This window comes from Panthera pardus, unplaced genomic scaffold (genome assembly GCF_024362965.1).
Source record: "Panthera pardus isolate Hobbes unplaced genomic scaffold, ASM2436296v1 HiC_scaffold_18, whole genome shotgun sequence".
Lineage (NCBI taxonomy): Eukaryota > Metazoa > Chordata > Mammalia > Carnivora > Felidae > Panthera > Panthera pardus.
The window spans coordinates 27,526,763-27,545,108 of record NW_026526743.1 but is presented as its reverse complement, the minus strand read 5'-3'; the positions used below and the strand labels follow the sequence as shown (position 1 = coordinate 27,545,108).

At 52.9% G+C, this 18,346-nt stretch overlaps 1 protein-coding gene across 2 annotated transcripts in view; it reads left to right on the top strand.

The window, feature by feature from the left end:
- The window catches only part of ZNF423 (zinc finger protein 423), a 333,279-nt gene extending 315,725 nt beyond the window's left edge, over positions 1-17,554 (top strand). For both annotated transcript variants that reach the window (XM_053906076.1, XM_019456005.2), the window contains one exon: positions 16,846-17,554. In XM_053906076.1, the coding sequence (XP_053762051.1) occupies positions 16,846-16,875 (30 nt within the window). In that variant the 3' untranslated portion in view covers positions 16,876-17,554. The remainder of the gene's footprint in view (positions 1-16,845) is intronic.
- Positions 17,555-18,346: the final 792 nt, after the last annotated feature.

Sequence of the window (18,346 nt, the reverse complement as noted above, 5' to 3'; positions counted from 1 at the left end):
CAGTTTCTTAGAAACAATAGTAATACTCATAATGGGGTGTCGGGTTGGTCCAGAGCTCCCAGAGGTTGACCCCTTACAAAGCCCTGCCTCCCCACCTCCCACTGACTTAGACAAAGAGGCAGCCCGACTTACAGGAAAGACACGGGCCTTGGGGTCTGGAGGGTGTGAATCTCAGAGTTGCTTCTTGCTGTAACTGAGACCCTGGGCATGTGACTCTCCTGGGACTCACCATCCTCCCATGGACATTGGGCTAGTGCTGTCTCTCCTGGAGGCTCGTTATGGGGGTGCAGCATAGTGTTTATGAAACAAGGCACATAGTGCCCAGCCAAGGGGGGCCTAACGGAGGGGATGGTGTTGACATAGAACTGATGTGATGTTGTCCCACCTTGACAGACGGAGACACAATATCATGTCATGTCACACGTCTAGTAAGAGCTGACCTAACCCTGGTATGGAACAGCAGTGACAGAAACAGCCCCCAGGTACTGTGGGGAGCCCTCTGCATCGATTATCCTATTTAGTTCTCAGGACAGTTATATGAAACCAATGCTGTTGTTCTCCCCATTTTGCAGATAAAGAGACTGAGGCATAGCTAGGCAATGGCAGAGATGGGGCTTGAACCCAGACAGCCTGGCTGCAGAGGCTGAGTACTGAACCACTCCACTGAATACCATGGGCAGGCTTTTTCCTGTTGTTGAGTCCGCCCATGTTAAAAATGAGGCCTGCTTTGTCCTTTGATGCAGCAGTCTGTCTTCCCAACTCGTTGGGAGCCAGGCCGGCTGCCTCCTGCAAAGGTACCGGGGCCAGGCATGGCTGGGGAGGCTTGGCCCCCACCAGCTGAGAGACAAGAACCGGGTGCTCTTGGCGGGAGCCTGGATTGCACTCTTTGGTCGAGCAGGAACAATTACTAATGACATTTAGAAAGAAATTAATGATGAGAAATGCAAGTTGGCATTTCAGGAGCGCCAGGCAGCAGCCGCGCGTCTGCACTCACAGGAGAGGCAGGGATGGAGGGGGGCGGGCGCGGAGGGGAGAGGGAGGAGATGGCAGAAATTAATTTTGCTGTGTCAATAATGAACATGGCCCCACTCGCTTTGCTTCTGGAGTTTAGACAAAATCAAACATGGACTGGCTGGGGCCGGTCCAGGGCTGCAGTGAGATCCCCTGTGTACTAGGTTCTGCATGGAGGCAGGTGACAGCTTTGGTTTGGTGTCTCCTTTCGGTGGCACCAGGAGGCAGAGGGGTGGGCCGGGGACAGCAAGAGGGGAGGAAGCCGCCTGAAGACTGGACCATTTGGGCACAAATCCAAGCACCACTTCTTACCCATTGCATGAGGTAGCAAGCTGCTTCTCCTTGCTGAACCTCCATTTCTTCATCAGTAAGATGGGGGACAATCGGAGATGTAAAGATAGTGTATGTATGAAGAAGAGCCGGCCCAGTTTGGGCACACAGTAGGAGCTCAATATATTGTTAGGTATTACCGTATTTCACTGACATGTTTTAGATACACAACTTCTCATGATAACATTTCTTAAATTGGAATAGTTCCCATGTGTTACGCTGTAATTGGTCTTTTTTAAATTTGTTTGCTGTGATACATCAAATACTGGAGCATCTTATATTCTGTGGGTCTTGGATAAAATATAGCATTGATCGGAGGTATGGTAGAAGGTAAGGAGGCCACAAGATGCTGAAACTGTTTGGGGTAGGGTTTGGGCTTCCCAGTGAGATACAGGAGTATACCATCTCCTTCCTTCCCATCGGGTGCTCCAGAATGATGGAGAAGGACCCCACCAGTCTCCTGTCATGTGAAGGGGAGGAGATACACACAAGGAAAAGTTATTACGTAGTAACATTGACCATTTTTATAGTGTGAAGGGTGAAAACTTACAGCCCATGGCCAGGGACATCGGGGTCTTTAAATGGTGGTCTATGTTTCAAAATGGAGATTTCCTATAATTATAGTGGCTAAATATAGGTAGTGCTTATTAAGTGTCAGACAGTGTTCTTAGCACTTTTAAGCATTAAATATTCAATTCTCATAATGCCTCTATTATTAAAATAAAGAAACTGAGGCACAAAGAGTCTAACAAACTCCCCAGACCACAGAGCTGGTCAATGCTGGAGCCAGGCTATCGGCCCCAGGTTCTGTCCTCTTTACCACTACACTAGAATTCTTGATTTTTCTACAAATCAGACCCAGTAACCCCTGGACCATAGTTCTGGTGACAGCAATCAGCTACCCCCTTTAGACACAAGGATGTGCTCCCTGGCTCAACACAACCACACCTGGTCTGCCCCACCTGGTTCACCCTCTGAGCTCCAAGTTTGAGTCCTCTGCTGCAACACATCACACTTTGCAAATGTTAATCCACTGGTGCCTCAACAACCTGGGACCACTAGAAGCGCCCTTTACTCTCGCCATTTTGCAGACCTGATAGCTGAGGCTGGGAAAGGATAATACTCAGGAAGAAGTGGAGCCCAGGGGGAAATGGGAAGTGTGTTCCACCTATGTGGTTTGTGTGTTTGAGCAGGGGAGGCACGTGTGGCTCAGGGACCAGTCCCCACCTAAGCCAGACCTAGATGCACAGTCCAACAGCTGCATCCCTGACCTGGGGCACTACCTTAGTCTCCCCCATCCTTCCTGCTGAAGGTGCCACATCAAAAATGTAGGGTCATCCATGCTTTCGAGTTGACAGTGATGGCAGAACTTCATGGTTAGTATTCATTATGATAATATTGAACATCTGTATATCATTTTACATGTTGTAAAACCTTTTACATGTGTTATCTAATTTGGAGCTCATACCAAGTCTATGAGGTAGGTATCATTCATCCCACTTTTTAGGCAAGGAAATATGAACTTAGAGAAGTGAAGTGACTTGTCATATATGTAGTAAGTGACTAAAGTGGGATTTGGACTTGAAAGCCCATTGTCTTTCCATCAACCCATCCACCCAACTACCTACTTCTGTATTCATGCTCTCCTCTTTCTCCTACTAGTCATCCATCTGCCACCCATCTACTTATCCATACATTCATTTGTCCATCCATTCACCATCCATCCATCTGTCCATCCATTCCTAATCCACCCATCCATCCATCTTTTCATCCATCCATCCATTCCTCATCTATCCATCCATCCATCCATCTTCCATCCATCATCCAGCCAACCAACCAACCAACCATCAATCCATCTACCTATTCATCCATCCATGTATCCATCCACCAGTCAGCCATCCATCTTCTAACTGTCCATCCATCCATCCATCTATCCATCCATCTATTCATTCAACCAGCCAGCGAACCAGCTAGCTATACATCCATTAGTATCGAGTGCTAAGAAAGTGCCAGGAACTACACTGCTTTCATGACACCTTCCTGATATGCTCTGAATTCCATATTTACCTGCTACCCACCTCTCCCTCTGCCCTAAAATTGCAAATGGACTTACACACACACACACACACACAGATTGGGGATACAGATGATTCTTGGTTTGCCTCATGGAAACCGGTGAGTTAGTTCCGCCTGGTAGTGGGAGCGAAAGTATAACGCGGATCTACTTGATCATGGTGGGGCAGGTGTGTGGGCAGTGATGATGTGCCCACAGTTTGGTTGGAAGCTGAGTATAGACAAGAAGGGCAGACAAGGTATTGCAGGCTGGGCCACCACGTTCGTCAGCCCCATCAGGGGGACCAGCTCCTGAGTAGTGGGCAGCCCCTGACATTCTGGGTAGCAGGGATCACATTTGCCCTTTCCTTTGTGCCAGGCTGGACTTTTTCAAACGGGCAAAGGTATACACCCACGTGTTTCCACAAGAACCATTGCAATCATTAAATATAATCGGTCTCAGCTGCAGTTTTGATTGCTGGGGCATGCCTACAATTCATCACAGCAAATTAGGTCCACCTTCAGAATTGCTGGCCCTGCAGCCTGGGGGGTCTGTCAGTGAGGGGAGCTGGGCTCTGTGGGCTCCGGAAGTCATTTTGTGGGGTGATAGGCCATATTTCTCAGAGTATCTGCCAGAACAGCTCTCCATCCACAGGAGTTAATTTTCTAGAAATTTCAATGACACAGGAAAGTTTCCTATTTAGCAAAAATTTGGAGGAAAGTAGAAATGGACATGATCAAAGTCTTAAAATATTATTTATAAAACCTACAAGCACTGGCTTAGTTTAGGGACCTGGACATATGTGTTCTGTATAATTAGTGACCGTGTGACCTAGATTTTCCAGGACAGCTTGGATTTCAAGTATTCCATCCCAGTCATTGGCTATTTGTCCTGATTTTTGGCTTGTGAAATGTGACTATATCTAGAGCTGGGTTTTCTCATCAAATTTAAATTTTTTTAATGTTTATTTATTTTTGAGAGAGAGAGGGAGACACAGAATCCGGAGCAGGCTCCAGGCTCTGAGCTGTCAGCACAGAGCCTGACGCCGGGCTCGCACTCATGAACGGTGAACCCAAGCCCTGAGCCGAAGTCGGAGGGTTAACCCACTGAGCCACCCAGGCGCCCCTCTCATCAAATTTTAATGAATAAAAATTTAAGTTGTAAAGGCCTGGAAAGATTTTGGAAAAATTAAAGGGAACGATTCTCTCCTACTTTTTTTTTTCCCAACGTGGCAAAATATTTAATGCCTGTAAGTGTGCCTCACGCTGACCCTCCTACCTCCCCAGCCAGGGGAGCATGGTCATTTCCATCCAGCAAGGTTTGAAAGCTGTCAGAGCCCCAATCCTCTGACGAGATTTCTGGGGAGGCCTTTCCGCAGCAGGCCTCATCCCCTTCTGCTCGGGGGAAAGAGCCCCCGCTTATATAGCCCCCTGAGGTCCTGTGTTCTTCCGTGGCCTGGCCCTGGAAACCGGGCCATTGACGATAGCCTAGACTCAGTCACGGCAGGGGAAGCCCCGTACAGCATGGAGGCAGAGAAGGTCTGGCGTCCAATGCCAGCCGGTGCTTGGCAGGTGACGTGCCCCCTGGATGGTGCCGCAACTCACCACCCCGTCCTCCCCCCGCCCCACCATCCAGCCGAGGCCTCCACAGGCTGTGTCTCACTACCACAGCCTGTGCAAACTCCAGCTTCCCACCCTCAAGCCAGAGGTGCGAGGGCAACAGCTCAGGAACGGCTCTAGACACCTTGGCTGTGTGTGTGGAATGGGACCTCGCTCCTTCCCACCTGCCCACCTAGCCTGTAGGTGGTAAAAGCAGTTGTTGTTTTCTCTCATTGTGGCAAAATACACGTAACGTACAATTTACCATCTTAACCATTTCAGAGTGAACACTTCAGGGGCATTAAGTCCGTTTGCTTTGTTGTGCAACCATCTCCACCATCCAGGAAACTTTTCTGCAGCGCAGAAAGTCGGTCCCCACTGAACACTTCCCCCCCCCCCCGCCCCCCCCCCGCTCAGCTCCTGGAAACCAGCAGTCTCCTTTCTGTCTCTCTGGATTTGACTACTCCAGGAACCTCACAGAAGTGGAATTACACAGTATTAGTGCTTCTGTGACTGCCTGGGTGCACTTAGCATAATGTCTTCAAAGGATCCGTCCGCTTTTAAGAAAAAAGCGTAACATGCCCTGGGCAGGGCGGGGCAAGGGACGCGGAGGAGCAGGGCAGCTCTGCTTCCTCTTGTCTCCCTGACCCTGTCAGTGGAGGCTTTGCTCCGCCACCGTTGCTTGCTGGCTGTCATTTCAGAAATGCTCGCCGAGTTTGTAGCAAGTGCAGGCTCTGAGCCGACGTGGGGGGAACGGCAGCGAACTGAGAGATGGGGCCTTGCCTGCTGCGCTCGGCCTGGTGAAGGCATTGCCATGACAGGGAGACAGGCAGGTCTGCAGCCTGAGGAAAGGACAGCTGTGCAGATGCATCGTTGCGCCGGATGGGCAGCCCCTCGTTGAGTGGGCGGGAAGGCCTTTCTGAGGGGACTCAGATCAGATGAGAAGGGGCCTGAGAAACTGGGGGAGCAGGCTGGGCGGTGGGAATAGCCACGAAAGGATGAGAAAGCGCCTGGCCCTTGGGGAGCTGAAAGGAGGTCTGGGGAGCCCTGGCAGGCCTGTCAGGACAGTGTCCAGGGGTCTGGATTTCTAGGTGTGTTTGGAACCCGCTGGGAGATTAATCAGAGAGTTTGCCGATCCCTGCCCCTCGAGGACAGAATGCAGGCTGCGCCTCTCATGGGCACTTTATTTTCTCAGCTTCCATTGCCAGGAAGAGGGAGCCCTGGAGGGAACCTGGGTCATCGGCAGATGGGGGCTTCCAGAGGGTCCTAGTGGTGGTGTGAGTGTGGACAGGTTAGTTGCACACTGAGGGGAGACAAAATGCCAAATGTGACAACCTCTCAATCACTCTGTGGCACGTTGTCGATGTAATGTCTATGTGTGTGTGTGTGTGTGCCTGTGAGTGTGTATGTACATGTGTGTGCTGAGGATTGTGGGATATCTGTGAGTGTATGTGCATGTGTGTGTATATGCATGCATATAGAATATATGTGACTCTGTGTGTGTGCAATTGTAGGGTATCCGTGAGTGTGTATATGTGCGTGTGCATGTGATTATGGGGCATCCATGAGTGAGTCTGTACATGGGATATTCATAGATGTGTGTGTGTGTAATTGTGAATTTTCCATGAGTGCATGTATATGTGTGTATAAGTCATTGTGGGGGATCTGTGAGCGTGCGCATGGGATAGCTATGAGTGTGCGTATGTAACTGAGAGTTATCCATGAGTGTGTGTGTATATGTGTGCATGGGATTGTGGGGTATCTGTGAGTGAGCGTGAGTGTGCGTGCGTGTGATCAGGGGTTCTGTGAAGTGCATGTGTGTGTGTCTGTGTTCGGAGGTGGGTGTGGGAAGTAGGAGGAGCTCTGTGTACCATGTTGCACTCACAAGCACCCCGAGGTGCAGCCACCCCACAATGCCTGAGACACAGTCAGTGGGTGATGGGTGGAAGGGTTCCTAAGTTCTTTGGGAGAAAGAAGGTACGAAGGGATGATTATCTAGACCCTTCAGAGGATGGATAGGACACACGTGGTCTGGCCTCTCCAAGTGGTTGAGGGAGGGCTCGCTGGCCCTTCTGTCTGAGATGGCCATTTTGGAGCTCCTGTGTGGCTCTGGCAAACATTGTTTGATTGGCCTGCATGGTGCTTTAAACATCGAGACATTATATATATATATTTTTTAAATGTACTTTTCAGTTTTCATTATAAAACTAGGTTGAGGGCGCCTGGGTTGCCCAGTAGGTTAAGCATCCAACTCTTGGTTTCCGCTCAGGTCACGATCTCACAGCTTGTGAGTTCGAGCCTCACATCAGGCTCTGCGCTGACAGCTTGGAGCCTGCTTGGGATTCTTTCTCTCCCCCTCTCTCTGCCCCTCCCTCACTCGTGCTCTCTCTGTCTCTCGAAATAAATAAATACTCTTTAAAAAAAAAAAGAAAACTAGCCTGGATCTGAGGAGGACTACCCCTTTCCAACAAGGCTTGGGTTCTTGGGATGACACAGTCCCCACCACACCTGACTGCCTCGCACTTGGCCTGGGCTGCACTCTCTTGCAGGGTGGACTCAACAGCACTGGGTCCCGGAGCTGGAGGCCCCTGTCCAGGCCCTGCTGCTCCCAGTCAGAGGAGCCCTGCTCACCACAGTTGGGTCTACTGGATCTCAGCTGTTCTTTTCCAGTACGTCTACATTTACTGTGAATTTGGTGCCCACACTGATAGGATGCCTCAGTCTCCCCAAAGTATTCTGTGTGTGCTCTTTGAACCACAGATGCACTTTGAGGTGGGGAGAAAAACCCCTCTCTGGCCTTGGGAACCTATCCACCCAGTGCCATTCTACCGGAGTTTCAGGGGGTCTGGTTGATCTCTCCCCAGGCTCTGAGGTACGTGCTTGGATTCCTGCCCTGCCCTGCCCTGAGTCCATCAGGCTGCAATCATATCTTTTAGGGGTCTGGTTCTTTGAGTCTCAAAGACTCAGGCTCTTTGAGGGCATGTTTTATTTATTTATTTATTTTTTTATTTTGAGAGCACGAGTAGGGAAGGGGCAGAGAGAGGGGGAGAGAGAGAATCGCAAACAGGCTCCACGCTGTCAGCACAGACTGATGCAGGGCTCCGTCTCTCGGACCGTGAGATCATGACCTGAGCCGAGATCAAGAGTCAGACACTTAACTGACTGAGCCACCCAGGCGCCCCTGAGGGTGTGTTTTAATTCCTATTCGAGATGACCTATAGCCCAGGGGCCTGGTTCCAAGCAGGTTCTTGGCTGATGCCGTTGGAATGGACTTACAGGTGACACCAGCCAGTTCAGTGTCCTCACCAGGAGGGAGCCAAGGTCCATAGATGGATTTATGGTCACTTGGTGCACCACTGCCAGAACCCTTGATTCTCACTCCTTAGTCCCGAGTCTGCTAGGAACCCCAACCCAAAGGGGCCCAACCACAGGGGACCCCTCCTCCCTTTGGAGAAATAGCAACATTGGCCTCAGCCCAATTATTGCAGGACTCGGGGTCAGGGTGACCTCTGTTGCTAAGGTGGGGCAAATCTCTAAGCAGCCAGCCACAGAACTCCCGCTGCCTTTCATGCAGCCACTACCTGAAGTCACCTGGTTGCTGGCCTGTGACACTCTGCACGCAGAAAGCACTGCATTCTGAAGTGTGCTTCCCCTGACTCTACTGTCCCTCCAGACGGGTATTATTAGTTTCCCTGTTTTGTTGGGTGCCTCCAAATGGGAGCCTGTTTACGGCCCAGACTCCTAATAGAAGGCTGCAGTTTCCCTCCTTATAATCTATTCTCTGGTGGGTTTTATTTCCAAAGCACAGCAGTACAGAACCTGCCCCTTTGGGAGTTCGTTGGGCTTTTTTTTTTTTTTTCCCCTACAACAATCTTTTCTCTCCATTTTCACTCAAAGAAAGATGTTTTCCCACCTCATGGAACCTGCGGTTGGCCAGGCCACCCGCTGGGCTCTTTTGTGTTCTGGGTGCTGCAGGGCACTGGCGAGAGGGGCATTAGAGAGGGCCCCTTGCCTCCCCTGCCTGGGCTCCGGAAACCCAACGGTCACACCTCCAACAAAAGCTTTCAGGTGACATTTAGGGCCCTGAATCTGCTCCTGCTCTTGGCTCTGAAAGAAAGTGGCAAATCCCCCTGCCAAAGCCAACCGTGCTGCTCCCTGGAAGCTGGAATCTCCCTGCAGGCCAGGAGTTCCGGATGGATTGAGGCTCTCACCCGAGAGACAGACTTCCCCGGCTAAGCGGGTGCGACGCTCACTTCCTGCTGCTCTAGAGTGGCAGACGACAGCCTGTCTCGCTGTCTGGGAGACGGGACTGGGAAAGCCTTGCACACATCCCCGAGCATGGGGCGGGGGGGCTTGCTTTTGCCTCAGAGGATGTTCCAGGGCTTTGTCCCAGGCCGGTGGGTCCCTAGCCTCACCCCGGACCCTGATGCCAAGGAGGGGTATCACTTCATACGGCAAACCTTGATCTGCTGTCTGTGTAAATGGTGGCTCGCTGGGTGGGGGCCACGGGGGGGACGCGGGGTGCATGCACGTCACAGCCTGGGCCCCCCGGGGAAGCGGCTGCATCACCGGGCAGGCATTTAGAGGGAACCTTGGCCATCACTCACTCCTAATTTTAATGACGTGCATTAGCTAAATTGTGTTCTGAGTATTCATTCAGTGCTGTTTATGGCGTGCTCTCGAGTGCGCTTACCGTTTGTCAGAAGTGCAAACTAGCGAACATACGAGCCTTTAAGACAGGCCATCTGTTCGTCTTAGACCTTTGGACGATTGTCAAACGCTTCTAAAAATAAGTGCTCACTAGCAGAGAGGGGCTGCCCAGGTGATACACAGCAGAGAGGGAAGCAGGGCTGTCTGTGTCTGTACCCTCACCAAAGGGAGAAGTATAACTTGAATGTTGGGGGTAGGGGGGAGGTGGAACCCAGGAAGGGAGCAGAGGGAGGTGGGGGGCATGAAGGCCCTGCTGGTACCCCTTTTTGGCTGGAGGTGTGAGCTTTTCCCTGTTCCGTCCCTTTCATGTAACTCCACAGCTCAAATACCTTCGATGGCTCCCCATGGCCCAGATTTAAGGGCGAACTGCCTCGTCTCGCATCACGGAGCCTCATCAATAAGGCTCCCACCTTCCTTTCCAGGCTTGTCTCCGTGGCACATACCCTGTGCTTCTGCCAAGCTGAATTATTCATTGTTCCCTCAGCATATGCTGTGCTTTCCACATTTCACAAGCAGAACGGCGCCATGGGTAAGAGTGTGCTCTGCACACAGACTGCATGGGTGCGGATCTGGCTCGGCTGTCACCAGCTGCAGGATCTCCATGCTCTCTGTGTTCGTGCCTCAGTTTTCTCATCTGTAAAATAGGGATAACAATTGTATTTAACTCCCAGGGTTGCGAGGTTTAAATGAGTTAGTATAATCAAGGGTTGAGAGTAGTGCCTGGCACACAGTGAGCACATGATAAATGTTAGCTGTGATCATTATGAGTTTTATTGGCACCTCTGTGCCATTCTCCGGGGGGATCATTCTCCTTGGAAAACTGTGCTCATGCACCCACACACGTACACACACACACAGTGCAAACCCTAACCAGGCCATCCTCAAATGGGCAGCTGGAAGGCTGGCTTCTTCCTTAAGCACCTGCCTCTCAGAAGTCCTCTTTCCGTAGTCCCTTTTTGCAAAATCTCGTCCCCTCCTTTGGCCGTGGGCTTGTAAATGGCCAAGATGTACCTTATTCTCTCTCTGTCTTATGCCTACTGCACTGCACAGGGCCAGGCTCCATGTTTGTTCAATAAACAAACATCAGAATCTCACTTAGCTGAAACATGGCTTCAGTGTTAACCTGAAGTGTCTACCTTTTCCCCTGGAAGCAGAGGGAATATCTTCCCATGGTTAAGGCAGATTTTTGGACCAGGCCTGTGAGAGCCACCGTGGCTGCAGCCTGCCAGGGAGTGGCCTAGCGGTGGGCAGTGGGGAGAAAGGCCATCCACCACAGCCTCTTTCCCAACCTAGAGCCAGAGAGAGGTGATGTGGGGTCAAGGTGAAACCAGGTGGGTTCTGCAGGTGAGGGCAGGTAAGACGTTCTAGGTGTTAGGGGGATAAGTGTTCCTGCACCCTTAATTTGCCACAGGGATGTGAGGGCCAAAGCCCTGGGACCAGTCCTTCTCTGGTGGCCCTTAAGAGTGAGGGTGTGTGAGTCTGGCTCCCCCGCCCCCACGGAACTGTGAGCTCCTCAAGAGAGAGGGCCCAGCCTTCAACTCCGTGTGCCAGTGCCTGGCTGGGGGCCTGACACACAGGGAGTCCGTGAACAGCTGTGGAAAAAATGAGTAAATGAGTGGCTGAATGAGTGGATGAGTGCATACCTCTCTCCCCCACAGAGTCTCCCTGAGCCTCCCCTCCTCACCAGATACCTCACTCTGCCCCCGGGGGGAGGGGGGCGGGAGGGAGAGCAGTGAATTGTGGGACTGAGGCTATACCCAGGGGGTTATGGGGAGGAGACAGTAGCTTTAGCAGACTTCTGCTGCTCCTTCTGCTGCTCCAGAGACAGGAGCCTCCTACACTCTGACATCTCTGGGGCACTCCTCAGATCCTGCCAGCCCTTGGAGGAGGAGCTGGGAGAGGCATAGTTGTTCGGATCACCAAACTCCGTGTGGCCCACACTGCAAGCCCTGAACCCCTTGGTGCCAAGGGGGTCCAAGGATCCAAGGAGGGAACAAACAGCCCTTCTCTCACAGAGATCCTTGTCTGCTCAGGAAGACTCTCCTGGACACCATTTATGGAGCACTTTCTCTTGGCCAAGCCTGGGAGCTGTGCGTGATGTTAATTTCAGGAGTCCTCAGGGCCGCTTGGGAAGAGGGTTCTGTTATTACTGCCCCTCCCCCTAGTCCAGAGGTCAAGGACCTTGCTCAAGGCCACATGGCTATCAAGTGGCAGAGTCAGAATTCAAACCCAGGACTCAGCCTGTCTCAGCCCACTAAGGCTACTTGCGATCCCCCGGGCAGTGGTGACTGAGAACAAGGCACTTGCTAAGGGCCAGGTGACGTGCTAGGACTTTACGTTTTGTCCTCAAAGTAGCTGGAGCACAGGAATTGCAGCTAATAATGCAGTCCAAGAGGGACATGCAGTGCAGAGAACTCTCCAGCCTGTGCCTGTGCATCTTGGGGTGTGTGGAGAAGTCCCTTGTTACTTCACAGACACTACTCTCCAGGCCAGCAGGTAGTCAGTGCCTCTGGTCTCCCCCACTTGACACTGTTGGGGGTGGGTGCCATAAGGAGACCAATAAGGGTCCCAGAGAAAGGGACAGAAAGCAGAGCTAAGACCTTGAGAAGAAACCCCTGTTGCAGATTAGGGAGGGGCACACTGTGTCCATGTGTGTGTGTGCGATTGTTGAGGTGCACAGTGTGTGTTGGGCCAGGGATGCCTCCTGGTTTGGGGGAGACCAGAAGGGGCCCACGACAGAACCTCTGACTGGACCACTTAGGTGTGTGTCAGTGCTTTAGGGAGGAAGGTCCAGCAACAGGCTCTGTGCTCCTAGCACTCTCCTCTGTGCTCGGCACACACCCTGGCTTGGGCTCTAGGTTGGGATCATTTGGCTGCTGAATCCCAGCAACAAGCAAGGTGGCTATCACCCAGCAGATTCAATGAAGGCTTGTTGAATGAATGAATGGCCATACAAATGAAGGCAAGGGTGTAACAAAAGGTTCCTTGGCCCCAAGCGCTCTGCTGACAACTTGCGCGGATAGAGGTCTCAGCGGGACCCCAGACACGACACCTATAGCACCCACCGGCCTGCCACACCCTCACCCATCAGGAACTTATGTGCCCGGGGCAGGTGACCCAGTGCGCCAGGCATAGGCACCCAAAACAGGTCCTAGCAGAAACCTCTCTCCTTGAGAGCTGCGTGCACTCTGCAGAGTGAATGCATCTCAGCTGCAAACCAGTGCCCCTATCCCCTCCCTCCCTTCCCCCCACCCCCATTTTATTTTTTTCACCTGCTTCTCTGCCCACACCTGCGTCTCCCTGGCAGGCAGAAAGGCCCTTGTGGATGCCAGGCCTCCCCTCTGGGTGCCTTCCAGTCCTTCCTGGCTCCCACCCCCACCCCACCCCCGGCCTTTATGGTGCTGGGAAGTGTTTATCTGCAGGGTTGGTAGTATCTTTAAAAAACGATTTTCTTCCTTCTCTGAAGGGGCTAAATATAGTACAGGCATAAATAGAGAAATAGACATTAAGCCAAATGCCCTTGTGAGAGCCATGCCGGGTGGAAGGGGCTCTTTAAGACGGCTTGATGAAGCCCCCGCCCCTCGAACCACAGCAGCTAGCCTCGGGGAAGGAGCCGAGGCTTTTCGGTATTCACCTGTGCCGATCGGCAGTGGCTCTGCCAGGAGCCGCTCAGCGCACAGGTGTGTTGGGTGATTGGTGAGTCCTGGTGACGGGTCCCCGCCACCCCCTCTGCCCTTCCAGAGACTGTGCCCTCAGGCTGTGGAGGAGCCCATGCCCTCCCCAGCCAAACACCTGGCCTCCTCAGCACCCCCAGCACACACACCCTTGTTGGGTGGCATGGACCGTTCTCCCTCGCTGAGCCACCATCTGCACCATTCATCCCGCACAAACGTTTGGGTGTCTGTGTTCTTGAGCATCCCCACCCCCCCAGCAGGCCCCTTGAGAGGGGTGGGCCCAGCTGGAGTTTTCCCCTACCCTGCTCTGTGCCTGACCCAGAGCAGAGTATCCAGCAGGTACTTAATAACGCAGTGCCGCATGAATTCTGGTGCCCGGTCCCCTTGGGGCATCAAGTTTCGACATTTCCATCTGCTATGACATCCTGGGCTTTTGTTCTTGTAGAACTTCAAGGAAGTTTTACCCTTCGGTCTCAGAACTCTCTCTGAGGAAGTTCTTTCTTGAGTCTCACTCAAGAACTGCCTGCTCCTGCTCCTTAAGAGAAAAGGCCCACTGTGGTTTTCGTCTGACAGGTGGCATTTATTCTCTTATTTTCCTGACCAGTGGTCCTAAGCATAGGCTCCTGCCTCCTGGATTTCTGTGCCAGCAGCCTGTGGATGAGCCAGTGTGGACCACGTGTGTTATACTGGCCCTGTTCTTGGCCCTGTGCTTGCCTCCTGACAAGAGGCTGTTTCATTATCCAGAGATCCCTGGACACCCCCCTTTCCCCCATGGTAGTGGTGGGTGGTCCTTGAGGATTTTGTAGAGATCAAATATCATGTCTGGTTTTCTGTTGCTTATGGAACAGAGTCTACATTCAGGGACATTCAGGGCCTAAATCCCTCCCGGTCCTCCATGTACCTCTCTGCTGGGATCATCCCTCTGGTGCCTGCATTTGCCAGGCTTATTCCAGCTTCCACACTTTTGTGTTGTGTTGTGCTGTGTCTTCCACTCAGAGCGCCCTCTCCCCTTTCCATGTTTCAACATCCTACCCGTACACTTAGCCGTTTATTTATCCTTCCATTGATTCATTAAAAAATATTTACTTAGTGTCTACTTCGTGCCAGGAACCATAATTTGAGGACAGAAAAAGAACTGTATATGTTTATCCTCCTAACCTCCCTCCTCCCCTCTCTCCTCCCCATCCCCCCACAAATAAAGGACTGACCACACCCTGGTACCCTGGCCACGTGGCACTGTTAATTGACTGGCTGTTGGCAGGGTGGCAGAGTGAGACCCCCGATCGTTCCTGGGCAGCTGTGCCTGTCATGTCACCACTGGGCACTGCATGCCCAGCCCTGGGCCAAGCACTGTGGGGCTAGGAGAGGAGGTGATGCAGTTCAGCAGAGGAGGCTAGTCTTGCGCTTGGGAAGCACATAGATGTGTGGGAGGTGGGTCAGAAGGCCTGGGGGCGCTGCAGGGAGGGATGGCAAGTGACTAGGTGCCCGGAGGACCTCAAGCATGGTCTGGTTGGGAGGAAAGAGAGAGGAAGTGAGAAGTGAATCAGCAAAGGCTTGGAAGCCAGGAGGATGTTTTGCTGTAGGGTGGGTTTGGCTCCCTGCAGGACTGGCTGCCTGTCCGTGCACAAGTGCAGGGAGAGGTGCCTGGGCTGGAGGGTGGGCGTTCCCATGGAAACCGCCGCATCCCATCTGTGGCCTCAGACAACCTGCCTTGTGCCTCTGGGTCCGTGGCACCCCCACCGAGGTGCCAGGCCTCGCTGGCAGAGTCTGTCCTCATGCCTGGTGTGGAGTGTGGATGATCTGTGGACTGGGATGCCCGTGAGTTGTGGGGTGCTGGGAAGCCTGCCTTCCCACCCAAGGCCCTTGCTTTCTTGGATTCCAGTTGCCTGGATCAACCCTGCCTGATTCCTAGCTGGATGACCTTGAACTGGTAACTGAGCCTCTCTGAGCCTCATATCCTCATCTTAACCACGTCCTACCTTGTAAGGCTATTGTGGGGATTGAAAGAAATGTACCTCTAACAGCACAGAGCACGTGTGCTTGCCAAGCACCAGCCATGTGGCCTGTACCCAGGAGCCCAAGGAAAGAGGACAGCAGTGGTTGGCGCTCTGTGCTGCGGGCATCAGCAGGCATCTGCTTCGAGCGGACAGGGCACTGCCCCTCCCTGGCGGTGAGCTTGCCGCAGGGGTTGGTGACATCACCACCAAGGCGGCAGCAGTGCCGACTGTGGGAAGGGGGCTGCCACGGGGGCCCTGGGCCAGGGAACAGAGGTGGCTCCAGGCCCCCCCGCAAAGCTGTGGGCGTCCGACATTCTCTGGTGGCCCTCACAGCTCAGACCCGGAGCCCGGGAGAGAGACGCAGCGCTGCGTCTGACCTCTGGTGGTCATCTGCAGAGCTGCAGGCCGGCGGCTCCCAGCCCCAGAGGAGTCCCTGAGCGGGCTGGGGCGCCCAGCTGTTGGGGAGGCAGGGGCACCCCTGAGACCTTGCTCCTCATGACTGGAGGTCCAGTGCTGCCCCCAAGCAGGGGCTCCTCTGCCTCTGGTGGATATTGCTTCCTTTCTCCAGGTGGCATGAGGTTGGACACTACTTGAGGCTTTGATAAGATGGGTCTGGATTTAGAACAGGGACCATTGAAAAGAAAATCACACTTGGAAGCCAAATGCCACCCCCGGCCCCAGGCCAATGGCTCCTCTGAAAACAGATCAGCGCCGCTGGCCTGCTCCGTCTGGCATCAGGGAAGAAATGCCACGGGCTATGGTGAGAGGGAAGCGTTTGGCCAGAGGGTCCCACCTGGACCCTGGACGCCCAGGCGGTTTCGGGCAATCCGGGCAAACCGCACACTCTTCTGGCCGCAGCGCTGTCACGTGACACGACTGGCAGGCTGCCTCCTCCGGCGCCCTCCCGCTGGGTGACCCGTCCTCGGCCGCAGGCACCACTGCCGCCCACTGCCTCAGCACGTCTGTGCCACTCGGGTGTTTCTTGGCCGGAGAGCCGCACGGCACATCTGCTGTCTCCCTCCGCGAGGCTCGGAGCAGCTCCCCGGGAGGACCGACAGGGGGTTCTGGGGAAAGCCTGCAGGCAATCAGATAAGAGTGTGCTCCTCCTCATCAGAGCAAAAGGGAGACGGAGAGAGGTGAGCAAGGAAGGTTTTAATTCCTGCCAGTCTCCTCCTGGCATGTCCCCTCGCCCTCCCTATAGCCAGCCCCCGTGGTTAAGGCCTGAACGGTCTTTAAAAAAACAATTTATAGAGAGCCCAGGTTGGCAGCAACAGGAACTCATCCCCGAGCCCCAGAGCAACGTGGCGTCTTGGCAGCTGTGTCCCCCGAGCACTTTTTCCTTGTTGCATTTTGTTTTGTAATAATCGAGACGCTTTTCTGTGGCTCCCGGCGTAAATGCACTGAGTGGGAGGGGACGGGCCTGCTCTCCATTCTTCTGCCCTCATGCGTGTCTCCTTTCTTCGCCTTTGCAGAACCACACGATGAGCCAGCACGCACAGTGAGGGACCGCTCGACAGGACGCCTCTCCGCAGAAGGCTTGCCGGAGACGCCGTGGGGAGGGCCATTTGAACATTACATCCAATCAAAGTGTCATTTGCAACCCAGATGTAAAACTCTAATGATTTGGCCATGAGGCGCTGCTATTATAAGCAGCTGGAAATGAATATTAATGGCAGAGATTAAAAGTATTCCATGCTCAGTATTTTTTATTGTCCTGCTACAGCTAGTGTGCTTTTAGAGTTTCCGCCGAAGACTACATTTCTAGAGTTAGAGAAACCCGCTTTTTGAGGCTATTGTCCTTTGTTCCTTCATGTATTATATTGATAGTTTTTAAAAAAGGATTAGTGTGATTTTTTTTTCCTTTGCTTCTTTTTTTTCTTTCTTGTTTTTCTTTCCTCCCCCCCCCCCCCCCCCCCCCCTTCGGTTAACTACTTTTTAATTGCAATTCTAGGTAATTGTGCATCGTGATGTGATTGCTTGGCTATTGTCTGAATATTTCCTTTTAATTTTTTAATTAAAGACTAATGCTTTGATTGGATTTGCCAGTTCACCGGACAGTGATTAAAACTATGTAATGAATATAATCGGTTTCAGTGCAACTGGATGGTCTGCTTTTAAATGTGACTTAATCTGACTGCAGTAACTAGTACAGTTCAATAAAGGGAATCCATGCGATTAGCATCTGCTGCCTGGTTCTCTCCTCCCCAGCTTGGGGCTCTGGGGGGGAGGGGGGGGCTGTCGTCACCCATAGGGTGTGTCCCTACAAGAGTCCCCTTGGGATCACATGTGCCTGTGGGGACCTGCGCACAATAGACCCAGCTTCCCTCAGGAAGGAGGACACATAGTAACCTGACACATGCAGTCTGGATCAGGTGGCAGTGGTCATAGAAGTCAGAACAGAAGGGATCCTTAAAGATGAAATACTCTGATCTTTTCATTTGTGGATGGGAGAAGCTCAGGCGTAAGTGGGCTTATCCATGATGGGCCCTTGTTTCTCCCCCTGGGGATGGCTCTCCCACATGCTGCATGCAGGTGGTCAAACGGTTAACCCTTACCTCCCCAGGACTTCAGGCAGGACTTGGATTCTAGTTGTGGCCACGGCATGAGGATGTGACAGGAGCTAGGGGTGACTCCCCAACCCCATGAGATAACAGGGCTGGGGGCTGCAGAGTGGAGCCGGGTGGGAGCAGCAGGTTCCCAATCACAGACATCAGTGAGACGTGGAAGTGCTGAGACCCGTGGCCGGGGCCAGGACTCTAGTGGGGCAAGCGAGGTGCCTACAGCACAAAATCTCAGGGCCCCCCCACCCCTGCACTTGCAAACCCCAAGAAGGGGTGTTTCCTGACACTCTGCACCCTGGTTGCTTTGCTTTCCTCACCTCCCCCTGGCCCTGCTGGCACCCCAGGGCCCACCCGGCAACCTCAGGCTCCCACACCTCCGTCATGCTGGTTCCTGGCTGACTTGCCAATCAGA